This window comes from Scyliorhinus torazame, chromosome 10 (genome assembly GCF_047496885.1).
Source record: "Scyliorhinus torazame isolate Kashiwa2021f chromosome 10, sScyTor2.1, whole genome shotgun sequence".
Lineage (NCBI taxonomy): Eukaryota > Metazoa > Chordata > Chondrichthyes > Carcharhiniformes > Scyliorhinidae > Scyliorhinus > Scyliorhinus torazame.
Window position 1 is genome coordinate 113767088 of NC_092716.1, and position 14111 is coordinate 113781198.

At 47.7% G+C, this 14111-nt stretch overlaps 1 protein-coding gene across 1 annotated transcript in view; it reads right to left on the minus strand.

The window, feature by feature from the left end:
• Positions 1-1632: 1632 nt before the first annotated feature.
• LOC140430872 (aspartate aminotransferase, mitochondrial-like) overlaps positions 1633-14111 on the minus strand; it is a 56723-nt gene continuing 44244 nt past the window's right edge. Inside the window, exons 9-10 of the mRNA XM_072518635.1 lie at positions 4247-4397; positions 1633-2878 (exon numbers count right to left, since the gene is read on the minus strand). Coding sequence (XP_072374736.1) covers positions 2756-2878; positions 4247-4397 — 274 coding nt within the window. The 3' untranslated portion in view covers positions 1633-2755. The remainder of the gene's footprint in view (positions 2879-4246; positions 4398-14111) is intronic.

Here is a 14111-nt window from a genome sequence, read left to right on the forward strand (position 1 = left end):
GAAGGTGCTGTCTAAGGAGCCTTGTTGAGTTACTTCTTGGAACATGGCTGCCACTGTTCGTCGCTGGTGGAGGGTTTGCATGTTTGTGGGAGGAGGAGCAATCAAGCGGGCCGCTTTGCCCTGGATGGTGTTGAGTTTCTTGAGTGTTGTTGGCAGCCTTGAATGCGCTTTTCCTGCTCCTATTTTGTTATGTTGTTTTGTTTTGGAGGTGCAATTAAAGACAATGGGCAGGATTCTCCGTTTCTGAGACTAAGTGTTGATCCCAATGGAGAATCTGTGGACTTTCACGACAGAAAAGCTGGCGCCACAACTGGACCGATTTTGCTACCGTTGAGGGGCTAGCACCGGTGCCGCATGGAACACAATCAATTCCAATGAAAAATGGTGCGGGATTCGCCGGATCAGTGATCGACACACGGGAGGCTGACAAACTGCAGCCACACATAACACTCCCTACACACACTTATCCCAGCTAAAACAATGGCACTGGTTGTGCTGGATTGCGCCCATACAACTGATGGGTCATCTTAAGCCACAGGGCACCCAAGGGGTGGTGGGGGGGGGGAAACATCTATACGACCCGGGGCACCAGGTTCAAAGTGGGCAGTAAGTGGTGCATGGCTGCCTTGCCGGCTGCGGCAATAGAACATAGAAAATACAGCACAGAACAGGCCCTTCGGCCCACGATGTTGTGCCGAACCACTGTCCGAGATTAATCATAGATTATCATAGAATTTACAGTGCAGGAGGCCATTCGGCCCATCGAGTCTGCACCGGCTCTTGGAAAGAGCACCCTACCCAAGGTCAACACCTCCACCCTCTCCCCATAACCCAGTAACCCCACCCAACACGAAGGGCAATTTTGGACACCAAGGGCAACTTATCATGGCCAATCCACCTAACCTGCACATCCTTGGACTGTGGGAGGAAACCGGAGCACCCGGAGAAAACCCACGCACACACAGGGAGGATGTGCAGACTCCGCACAGACAGTGACCCAAGCCGGAATCGAACCTGGGACCCTGGAGCTGTGAAGCAATTGTGCTAACCACAATGCTACCGCGCTGCCCTTTTTACAAATCAATGGTGCTCTGTGCCCGTCCACCCCGACCCCACGGCCTCCTGGCCACCCTCCACTATTTCCCCCAGCCCTTGCAGAATCCCTCCAGCCAGCAGCACAACTGTCAGCACGATGTTGGACTCTTTCCCCTCTCTCTTTCCCTCAGCAGCTGCCACGCTGGTTTCACGATTTTTAAAAGCCCAAGTGAACCACGCCATCGGGAACTCGGCCCATCGGAGGCGGAGAATCGCGGAGGCCCTGGAGAGTACAGAGTCGGGCCCGCTAATGACATGCAAACTGTGCCTACTGTATGTGCAGTGTGAAACGCATTGACGCCGTTTTCGAGGTGACAGAGAATCTTGATTTGCCGTCAAATCGGCACCTGCCGCGATTTTGGGGTCAGAAGCTATTCTCTGCCCAATCACATTTCCCGATTTCAGCGTTGGCTAATGGAGAATCCCGCCCTGACCTTTACCTCCACCCTGACACAAGATTTAATCCATCAACAGCAGGATATAGTCACAATAAAACAGATTATACAGAATGCAAGAAACACATGGAAGTAAAGTTAATTGTTATTGTTAATTTAAGTAACCATTTTATTGAGCCATTGAGTACAGGTTTGTAAGACCCCAGATTATAATTTTTAAACAGAATTAATCAATCTGCAGCAAACCCAAGCTTGCTACCACAGCCTTGTAACATCTGGCTGGATCAACTTTTTGACCTTCGAATATCACCTGTGGTTGTGCTGCCTTTTGGCTAATGCAGGGTCAAAGGTTAGAAAAAGTGCAATGGTGAACACAACACTTCAGCCAATTGTAACCCCCACCACCCGCTTAATAAAATCAATTGACGACATAAGTAACCTGTTCTATCATACGTCTGTTGCAGTGCCAGACTACAACCCTCACAGAGCATGATCACAAGATTTCCAGGTTAATCTTAGAAGGACGAAACGCTTCTTTCAGACCAATCATTGACTGATATCAATTTAACAACATGAAGTTAAGCATTAGCTTAAAGTGTGCACTAAAATTCAAAAGTGACCTTTGCATCTACTTAGCACCGGATTCACTCTGAACTTTCCATCGATAAGCACACTGGAGTACGGCACGGGTTTGTGAAAGACGACGATACTCACTGCTGACAGCAAAATGAGGGAGTAACAACAGAATTAGTCCAGGTCAATTGCAAACATGAATGACTGATTCACTGTGAGGGCTGTGGGAAAGAAAATGTGACGAGGATAGAAAGGGGGGAGGGGGGTGCTGGAAGTGCCCCAGAGGGCAGGGACTTGGTGCAGAAAAGTAGCAGAGGGAAACATGAACTATTTCTGTCGTATAAACCCCAAGCCTTCAAGGAAGAGTAGGAAGCAGATACTCTGGTCAGCCACAGTTAATTTACAAGCAGACTTGAGATAGTATGAAAAAAAGTCACTTTTCTCAAATGCAGAGGGAAATGAGAATTGATACCTCAGTGGCTGACCCCATGTACTCTGATAACTTAAAACTCCCCAGAAGACGGAAGGTTTTCCCATCCATCATCAAACTGGACCTTTTTACAAGTCACATCCATCACATAGTAATAAATGACAGTATCTCACTGCTACACTCTGTACAAATACTCCTATTCCTGGCTGTGGTTGGAAGCCGAGTTTCTCCTCCTTCGGGTCTTCCCATTTTCTTGGGTACTTTATTTGGAAACTTTATGGATGGCATGTGCGAGGTACCCCACATTGGCAGAGGTGACTCCAGCGACAGAGATTCGACCATCTTTGGTCATGTAGACGGAGAATTCCTTTGTTAAACGCTCTACCTGCAGTTAGAAACAAAATCATTAACCCATGCCTCTGAGTAGTAGAAAATAAACATGGAATTGTAGGTACATTTCTAAACGAATACAATATGGTGGGCAAAGAGTTAAATATGAGGGGAATGGTGGGAGGGATTAGGGGTGGAAAAGAGAGAAGAACTCAGGAGAACAACCTAACAGCCCTCAACCATATTTCCTATTTCTGTATTCCCACTCATCAGGTCCTGGTCAATCTGCTGCCCTCTATGGACTCTCAAAAACGCTCCCACCCAACCCCGCCACACTGCAGTCCTGTCATCAGCAGTCTCCAGAGGTGAGTGACCAACAAACTCTAGTCTTGAAGGTCAAACTTGTATTTTCTAACCATCAACAAAGACGATCACAAGTTAAAGCTTTGAAAATCCAACCTGTCTTGTTTAAATATCTTTCAGAGACAGTTCACATCATGTTAAGCTGAAGCACACGATACATTCTGAAAACAGACCGCAATGTGTCCATGCTCAGGAGGTATGATGTGGCTGTTAGCTTTGTCCGGAAGCAGTGTACAAATATCCAGTTAAAGTCCAAGTCTTGAAGTAATAACATTAAAAGACACAAGAAACAATTCAGTACATAAATAATAAAGTTGCTGCAAAATATAGCATCGAGTCATTTGATTGGTTAAACCATCTGATAGTGTAATGTTCACAGGTTTTTGCACTGTAAATATCTAATGCATTTCTATTCAAAATATTTACATTCGTATTTACAATGTTAAATACGGACTCCAAATTGTTACACATGAAATAATATCTACAGACAGGAAGTGTGAGACACATGCAAAGCTTTTAGGGGATCTACACCCGACCAGACCGCTGGAGTGGCTGAGCACACACTACTTAGCTGTAAAGTAGTAACTCAGAGAACATTTGCTTGCACCCAAAGAACAACAAAAAACACATTAGATATTCAACTACACATTACCTGATCTCCCATCTCCTGCTGTTTCTCTGTGGAGATCTGGAGTTAAGACAGTCGATGGGGAGAATACATAACAGAATAATAGCACAAAGATGCAGAATGTTAGACTGAGCTGGTACCCTCGCTGGACTCTGTCCTTGCCTCTACTTCTAATCTCAGCTTTATTAACACTTCTACTTGCCCCAACCTCAGTGGCAGGAGATGACTACCATTCCATCTCAATTCAACACGAACTGCCAGCTCCATAGGCCTCTTTCTCTCTCTCTCTTCTCCCCCCCCCCCCGCAAACCAGTGTGGTTAGCAGTATGGCACCATGCCATTCCCCCTTTCCCTCTCCACAGCCCATGCTCTGCGCACCTTGCGATGAATTGACATTGTTAAAGATTACTCCTCTGATTGTTTTTGAAATACCTGATCCTGTTTCAGTCCTGTGAAACAAAACATTCCAATCTGGTCGGTGATGTGCTGCCAGTTGTGGATTGAACCTTCTTTTTTCAGGTTTGATACCAGCTGGTCTCTCATACTGATGATGCGGTTTGCCATTCCCTTCACCTCCTCTAACCTGGTCAGGGGAAAGACAAAGAAAGGATCATTCTCTACAACAGGTTTCCTTAGAGATGACACTTCAATTTTTGTTTAAAATCTGCTCAAGGTGAGATATGCCAGTGCTTTCCAATTCACACCGTGCACAAGAATCAAACATTCCCAAACTCAGGTAAAGGATAGATTTAATGTGAGACTCCTGCAACTCTGTCTCAAACACACCGTCTTAGTTCCAAACTTCAGTGCCAAATTAGGGACAGTTGTGGAGCGATGCCCCTGTTCACTTGCAAATGGGCTCGACTGCCAATCCCATCGACTCAGTTTATGACCAGCAGACAGTGACTTCCATTCGGCTGTTTTTTTAGCTGTTTGAGACTGAAGGAAATTATCCAACTTACTACATCAGTTCACCCACAAGATAGAATCATTTACTCTAATCTTTACCACTATTATCATTAGCTACATTAGTACCATTTCAAAATGTCAGCATGTATGTTTAAAAGTAGCATTAGCAAGCAAGAGAATAATATCAATTAATTCCCAATATGTCCTCAAGGGGTGGTGCTGCGTCACAGGGATGACTTAGTGTGGCAATAGGGGGAACCGAGTTTGTGCAATTGACTAGAGAGGCATGCAAACGTATTGGAACAGCAAACATTGTCCTCTTACGAAATCAGCACCAACTGAGGGGAAAAATCGGCACAAGGTGACCACAGAATGTCGTTCAACTTAACGTGCAAACTTCTGAAATGGTCTCAGTGGATTTACTCTGTTTATGATCCTTAAGTCAGTCAAGTTAGGGACAGTGAACATGCACCAGGCCTTGCTATGTTGTTGACAGGACAATGAGGAGAGAATCATATAGTACAGGAGTCCATTCGCACATCATGCCTGTGCTGACCCTTTGTCGCATCTATCCTATTATTCCTTCTCCTCTGCTCTTTAAAAAAAAAAATTTAAAGTGCCCAATTATTTTTTTTTCAATTAAGGGGCAATTTAGCTAGGCCAATCCACCTACCCTGCACATCTTTGGTTTGTGGGGGTGAGACACGGGGAGAATGTGCAAACTCCACACAGACAGTGACCCGGGGCCGGGATCAAAATCGGGTCCTCGGTGCCGTGAGGCATTAGTGCTGACCACTGTACCACCGTGCCACCCATCCTCTGCTCTTTCCCTAAAACCCTGCAATGTTTTCCCCTTCAAATATTTGTCCAATTTCCTTTTGCAAATTCCTATTGAATCCACTTCCATTTCCCTTTCATGCAGTGTACCCCAGATCATACAAACATACGAACTAGGAAGAGTAGGCCACTCGGCCCTTCGAATCTGCATTGCCATTCAATAAGGCTGGTCTCATTGTAATCTCAACCCCACATTCCAGCCTATTCCAGATAACTTTTCACCGTCCCTTTGCTTATGAAGGATCGGTCTACCTCTGCCTTAAAAATATTCAAAGATTCTGCTCTTGATAACTCACCATGTTAAAAATATTTCCCCTCTGGCCCTTTTACCAATTATCTTAAATCCTCTTGTTGCTGCACTCCTGCCGTGGAAACAACTTCTCTTTCATTTGGAACACCTACATTAAAGCTTCCCTTCACCTTCTCTTATCGAAGGAGAAAGAAACCCATGGTTTCTGAGCACTGATAATATCCTTGCTTTCCTTTCAGCATGCTGCTGGTCCCAGCTGGACCCATAGTTCTGGGTTATCTCCAGTGCCAGGAATCTAGAGTTACAAAGTTAAAACATCCCCAAGAAATATTCGTACGGACAAGTTTGAATGATAAGGCTGGCTGCCTAACCTTAGACAGTGAACAGAGCCAATCGTAGGCTGTGTGTTCAATATTTTGTCCATGTAGAAGTCTTAATGTGATGAATGTAGGAAATTTTTATATATATTGTAGTCTGTTGCAGTTATGTTTTGGTAACTTGAGGAAGCCAGCGGTAGTGGAACAACGGTTTATCGAACTATGCACAATTCTCTGCACACAGCAGTAACTCTCTCCTAATCCAGTCTCGGTTGGGATAACCAACAACTTTGGGCCCTGCTTGGGACTTTTTTTGGTCTTTAAAAAGCTCCAGCTGGGTCGCCTGCGAAGGATTTCCCAGTGGTCCTCATGGGGGTTATGACATTATTAAAAGGACTTGGGTTAAGGTATCCAGATTATGTGGACTTCCGGCGCCATCTGCGAGTGGAGCGGCCGCGTTCAGAAGCTCCTGCCGGTCCGTGATATCACGGTCTTTTTCGTTGATTTTTTGGAAGAATTGAACCTCTTTGGGGTCAACCCTGCCTCCCTCGCCCTGTGAAAGCGTCAAAGCTACGTTTCACTGAGCCGGAGGGTTGGAAGGGCGGGAGAGGGCAGACTGGTCCCGGTGGGTTCGGTGGAGCGTTTGCACATGGAGGAGGAGCAGGGGTCGCGACTTTGTTCCCTAAGGAACACCCTGAAAGCCGAAGGGCTCAAAGATCACGGAGATGAAATTTTTTTTTTCTCTCTCTCCTGAAAACTTGAAAGGAGCAGCTAGGGCAAGCCAAACGGAGGCCGAAGCTTCAGGCCCGAAGCCAGGGCGCGATGTAGGTAAGATGTCCCACATCGGATGGCTCCTGCCTAGAATGTGGTAAGAAGACTGAAGCCCGGTCCCATGGAAATTCTGGAGGTATACAAAAAAGGGAAAGAAGTTTTAAAGAAATTTAAGATTGAAGAAGGAAGGAAGGGTGAGAAAAAGGAAAAATAATAAGCCGTTAAAGGATGCGAAAAGCAGCGTCGAGGAAGGGAGGAAACGCGGGCTCGCCGTTGAATGAGAAGACGAGCAAAAGTGCTGACAAGATGGCGGAGGCCGGACCGCATGGTGGGGCCGCACTACTTACAGTGGAGAAGATGACCGAGGTGATGACAGTGGAGCTGGAAAAGCAGTTTGCGAGGCACATGGAGGCTTTGAGGAAGGAGATGGCGATCGCACTGAAGTCATTGGTGGAGGAGGCAATCGCCCCGGTGTGAGTAGCTGTGGCAAAGACATTGGCCGAGGTGAGAGAACTGGGCGAGAAGATGAAGGAAGTGGAGGAGCCCGTGTTGCAGCACAGCGACCAGTTCACCTCGATGGGGGATGAGCTGCGGAGGGTGGTGGAGGTCAACAGAGGACTCCGAGCAAAGCTCGAGGACTTGGAGAACCGCTCGAGGCGGCACAATCTGAGAATTGTGCGCTTGCCCAAAGGGATAGAGGGTCCAAGGCCAACAGAGTACTTTGCTAAGAAGTTGGCGGAGCTGATGGTGGAGGGTGAGAACCCACCCCAGTACGAGCTGGACTGAGCTCATCGATCATTAAGGCCGAAGCCCAAAGTAAATGAGCCGCCAAGAGCAGTAATCATCTCCTTTCATAAGTACTGCATGAAGGAGAAGGTGTTAAGCTGGGCGAAGCAGAAGCGCAAGGTGCAGTGGGATGGTGCTAGAGTTCGGATCTACCAGGACTTGACGGTGGAGTTGGCAAAAAGACGAGCGGCGTTCGGGCGAGTGAAGGCGGCACTGTACAAAAAGGAAGTGCGATTTGGTATGATATACCCGGCGAAGCTGAGGGTGACTTATGATGCCAAAGACTTTTATTTTGAGACAGCGGACGCAGCTGAGGCATTCGTGAGGGCAGAAGGCTTGGGACAGACGTGAGGAGCGGAGCTGGAAGAGAGACTGTGGACTGTGATTGGGGAGCTGGAAAATGTATAAATGCTATAACTTTCTTTTTACTGACGTGTATTGTAATTTACGTCTCTTCACATTGTTACAGAGTTCAAGTTATTGGTTGGGTTGATTGGCATTCTGTATTGCGACGGTTATATCTTATTTTAGTGAATTGTATGGGTTGGATTGTTGTTTTTGTTTTTTCTTTCTCTGGGACTGGGTGGGAGGGGACGGTATATCTTGGTGGGGAGAGCCACCCGCGCGAGCTAACTAAAGTCGGCTAGTGAACGGAGGTGAGGTGAGAGAAGGGCTGCGGACATTGGAGCCTGGTTAGCAGGTTTTGATGGGCATACGAGGCGAGCAGGGGGGGGGAAGAGGTTCGCTGTTAATAATGGGTTGGGGCGGGTCAGGCTCATGGGGCAGGGCCCGGTGGTATGATGATAGTTGATAAGAAGGGAGGGGGGTGTGAGAGACCCCCAGTTAGGATAATCACGTGGAATGTGAGGGGGTTAGGAGGTCCGGTCAAGAGTGCTTGCGCATCTTAAAAGTTTAAAAGCCGATGTAGTAATGCTGCAGGAGACTCACTAGAGGGTGAAGAACCAGGTGAGACCTAAAAAGGGCTGGGTTAGTCAGGTGTTTCACTCTGGACTTGACGGAAGGGCTCGAGGGGTAGCGGTAATGGTCAGCAAAAGAGTACGCTTCCAGGTGGAGAAGGTGGTGGAAGATCAGGGGGGTAGGTATGTGATTGTGACAGGGGCGCTGGAGGGGAGGTTAGTGGCGTGTTAAGTTTATACGGCCCCAATTGGGACGAAGTGGGATTCGCAAAGAAGGTGTTTGGGGCCACCCCGACTTGGACACACACACAAACTGGTAGGGGGGGGGGGGACTGGAACTTGGTGCAGGAGCAAAGGTTGGACAGGTCACGGCCGCTCTCGCTGGTCATCAGGGGGGGGGGGGGGGGGGGGGGGGCGAAGGCATTGGCTGGGCTAATGGTGGAAATGGGAGGGGTGGACCCTTGGAGGTTTCTGCACCCGAGAGAGCGGGAGTACTCGTTTTTCCCAGCAGTCCATAAGGATCGACTTTTCCATGGTGGGGAAGGCTTTGCTGGCTGGGGTTAAGGGGTCGGAATACTCAGCAATTGCCGTGTCAGATCATGCTCTGCATTGGGTGGATATGGTACTGGAGAAGGGGGTAGCGCAGAGGCCGGGGTGGATATTAGATGTGGGACTTTTGGGGGACCAAGTGTTCTGTGACAAAATTGAAACGGTAATTAAGGAATATGTAGGTTTCAACCGTACGGGTGAGGTGTCGAAGGTAGTCTGGGAGGCTCTAAAGGCGGTGGTGAGGGGGAGGTGATTTTGTTTAAGGCCAGGGTGGACAAAGAGGAGAGGTTGGAGCGGCAGAGGGTAATAGATGAGATGTTGGAGGTAGATAGGAGTTATGCAGAGGATGGGGACCCAGCGAAGCTGGAAAAGAGGAAGGAACTACAGGTGAGCTTTGACCGACTATCTACCAGAAAGGGTGCGCCAACTGAGACGAGCAAGGGGTGTAGTTTACGAACATGGAGATAAGGCAGGTCAGCTTCGGAGGGAAGCAGCGGTAAGGGAAATTGTTCAGGCGAGGGGTAGGGCAGGGAAGTTGGTGGTGGCTCCGGATCTGATTAACAAGGTTTTTGAGGAATTTTATGAGAGTTTGTACAGGTCAGAGCCACCTGGGGGAGACTGGGAGATGCAGGAATTTCTAGATGGGTTGGAATACCCAAGGTTAGTGGAGGGGTACAGGGCTACATTAGAAGGAGCGGCAGAGGGGAACGAAACGGAGGTGGTTGTGGCATTGGACGCCGAGAAGGCGTTTGACCGGGTAGAATGAAGGTACTTGATGGGAGTTCTGGAGCAGTTTGCGATTGGACCAAGATTTGTGAACTGGGTAAAGCTATTATATAAGGAGCCGCGGGCAAGTGTCCGCACAAATAACATCAGCTCGAGATACTTTTCTCTCCACCGTGGTACTAGGCAGGGATGTCCAATGTCCCCCCTGATGTTTGCACTCGCGATTGTGCCCTTGGCCATCGCATTAAGAAGTTCGGGGGTATGGAAAGGAATAGTGCGGGGGGCGATAGAGCATAGGGTGTCCTTATATGCCGATGACTTGCTATTATACGTGTCGGAACGGAGTGTGTCGATAGGGGGAATATTGGAGCTGCTTCGAGTGTTTGGGTCTTTCTCGGGGTACAAACTAAATCTAGACAAGAGGAAGTATTTTGTGGTGTCTCGGCCGGGGGTGGGGAAGGGGTGGAGGGGCTGCCATTCCGTAGGGCAGGGACTCACTTTAGATATCTGGGGATGCAGGTTGCCCGGGAGTGGGGGAGGCTCCGCAGGTACAACATTTCTAGTTTGGTGGAGAGAGTGAAAGCTGATCTGGCAAGGTGGGATGGTCACCCCCTGTCACTGGCGGGTCGGGTATCGGCGGCTAAAATGAACGTGTTGCCGCGATTTCTGTTTATTTTTCAATGCCTGCTGATTTTCCTGCCAAAGGCTTTTTTCAGAGAGATTCAGGGAAAGATTACGTCGTTCATATGGGGAGGGAAGGTGGACAGAGTTAGAAAGGTGTTACTACAGAGGAAAAGGCAGACAGGGGGTTTGGGTCTTCCGAACCTGATGTATTACTACTGGGCGGTGAATGTGGAGAATGTGCGGAGCTGGGTCAGAGGGGTTGATTCCCAGTGGGTCAGAATGGAGGAGAGTTTGTGTAGGGGGATCGGGATTGAAAGCACTAGCAACAGCGCTGCTCCCGATAGCCCCGGGGAAGTACTCAGGGAGTCCGGTAATAATAGCCTCATTGAGAATTTGGAGGCAGTTTCGCCAACACTTCGGGTTGGGGGCAGGGTCAAGGGAAATGCTGATTCGGGGGACCACAGATTTGAGCCAGGGAGGTGGGATGGAAATTTTCAGAAATGGGAGGAGAAGGGGATTAAGACACTGAAAAATTTGTTTCTCAGGGTTCGGTTTGCAGGATTGAAGGAGCTGGAAGCGAAGTATGGGCTGGAGCAGGGGGAAATGTTTAGAAACATGCAGGTTCTAGATTTTGCCAGAAAGGAGATACAGAACTTCCCGGAGGAGCTGGCCTCCACATTACTGGAGGAGGTGCTGACGACAGGGGGACTGGAGAAGGGGGTAGTGTCAGCGGTTTACGGAACTATTTTGGAAGAGGAGAAGGCACCACTGGAAGGGATCAAAGCAAAGTGGGAGGAAGAGTTGGGAGAGGATATGGAGGAGGAGTTCTGGTGTGCGAGGTTGGGGCTGATACAGCTGAAGGTGGTATACAGAGCACACCTCACGAGGGCGAGGATGAGCCGACTCTTTGAAGGAGTAGAAGACGTGTGAATTTTGCAAGGGGGGGGGGGGGTGCCAATCACGTTCATATGTTTTGGTCCTGTCCAAAGCTAGAGGATTACTGGAAGGAGGTTTTTAGGGTAATTTCTAAAGTGGTGCACGTGAAACTGGACCCAGACCCCCGGGAGGCCATAATCGGGGTGTCGGACAAGCCAGGGTTGGAAACGGGAGCGGAGGCAGATGTTGTAGCCTTCGCCTCGTCGATCACCCGAACGCGGATCCTGATGGGTTGGAGAGCAACCTCTCCACCCTGTGCCCTGGCATTGCGGGGGGACCTGTTGGAATTCTTGACTCTTGAGTAGGTTACATTTGAAATGAGAGGAAGGATGGAGGAGTTCTACAATTCATGGGCATTATTCATTATGCACTTTCAAGAACTGGATAACATCGAACATTAGTTGGGGGGGATGGGTGGGAGGGCTGTGGGGAGGGGGGCTGTGTGTGGCGACTATGGGTGATTCCAGATTCCTTTTTGTCATTTGTTTGTGTGAACGTGCGGGCTAATGTTTGGGGTTTGGTGGGAGGATGGGATCGTCGTTATTGATATGGGGATTGACATATTTGTTACTTGATTATTGTTTATTGTTGGTGGGTGTAAATTTAGGAGAAAATGTGAAAAAGAAGAATAAAGAAATATTTTTTAAAAAGGTATCCAGATTATATATCTGCTAAAGCCGTCAAGGGGTTAACAGCTGTACAAGATGTGATGTCACTCATGGGAGGGACTAGTCTGTTTTCAGTTTTGTTTTCAACCCTGCGCTGTGTCTGTTGTTTTTAGTTTCCATTTTAGTGTTCTGCTCTGGTTTCTGAGGAGAGGAGGTGTCCTTCTCAGACTGACATCTGCAAGCTTCTCTCCAAAGGACTTTGCGAATAAATCTGTAAGCGGAGTGTTAACTGGCACGTAGCACAATGGTTAGCACTGTTGCTTCACAGCTCCAGGGTCCCACGTTTGATTCCCAGCTTGGGTCATTGTCTGTGTGGAGTCAGCACGTTTTCCCCGTGTCTGCGTGGGTTTCCTCCGGATTCTCTGGTTTCTTCCCACAAGTCCCGAAAGACGTGCTATTAGGTCATTTGGACATTCTGAATTCTCCCTCTGTGTACCCGAACAGGCGCCGGAATGTGGCGACTCGGCTTTTCACAGTAACTTCATTTCAGTGTTAATGTAAGCCTACTTGTGTGTTTGACCTGTGTGTGTGGATTTTGCTTAATTGAAACTTTAGAAGTAGATGGGAAAGCAAGCTCAAAGACCTTTATTTTTTTTAACTGTTTAACTGTTAATTGAAAAGCTGTTGTTTTTAAATGCTAATGGGGTAAATTCTGTGTCAACAATAAAGTTTGTTTTCATACAAAAGATCCCTCGGTATCAGTGGAATAAAGTCCTGGAGTGAAGTATCCTTTCCTCCCAGTTTACAAATTGAAAAATTGTGGGGTCTCATCAAGTTGCCTAATATAAACTGGGATCTGGTCCAGATACCGTAACAATAAAAGGAACAAGGGCGACCAGTTGGGAAGACTTGGTCAGGAAGGTAGGCCAGGCCGTAGCCTACAAACGAGGAATAGATGCGATCAAATTACAGTTAGGGTCAGATCTGCAGTGTGAGAAAGTCGATTATTTTCTCTAGGGTAAGGAGGAACTGAAATAAACTGAAAGAGGATAAATATATTATTACGGCATAGTGGCACAGTGGTTAGCACTGCTGCCTCACAGCGCCAGGGACCCGGGTTCGATTCCAGCCTCGGGTGACTGTATGTGTGGAGTTTGCACTTTCTCCCCGTGTCTGCGTGGGTTTCCTCCGGGTGCTCCGGCTTCTTCCCACAATCCAAAGATCTGCAGGTTAAGTGGACTGGCCATGCTAAATTACCCCTTAGTGTCCAAAGGTTAGGTGGGGTTATGGAAATAGGGTGAGGGATTGAGCCTAGGTAGAGTGCTCTTTCGGAGGGTCGGTGCAGACTCGATGGGCCAAATGGCCTCTTTCTACATTGTAGGGATTTTATGATTCTATAACTAGTATTCTATATATGGGACTTACTGACGGTAAAGAAAAGCAGCTTAATGATTTGTGTCCGTTTTTGCCCCATTAAAAAGTTGAACAGTACCTTTCAGAAGCCTAGAGAAAGGTTGAGAACAAATGTGAAGATCCCGTTTGTAATACGAGAGCCCTCATTGTTAATCCAGCCAACACAGGCTGTGTTACTGCCCAGCTAGGTATTGGGGAGAAAAGGTCAATGCCAGATTGTGAGGTTGGAGAACACTTTGTGGGGAGAGCAGTAACTCTAACACAACTGAAACATACAAGGCCAACCTAAAGCTTGTAACAAGCAAGGCAGACAAAATAAAATACTGTTACAGAGGGCTGTGAACAGGCTTTCATTGTTTATGTTAAATAAGCAGCAACGGAATTGCTCCGAGTTGAACAAGAATCGACTACTGATGTCCTTAGTAGCAGACTTACAAATTGTTTGCGCAGATTGCCAGGTTCAAACTGCAGTGCCCTGTAGCTCCTATTCTATCTGATCATTCGGTGAATCCAACATATTGCGAAATGGAATACAAGCCCAGTGACACATGGGTGCTTCTGTGAACCTACAGACAGGCTGGGACAATGCCTCAAAGTTTTAAATCAATGTGCTTCTGACCAAACGTCAAATAATATTTAACAACATTTTTTGCA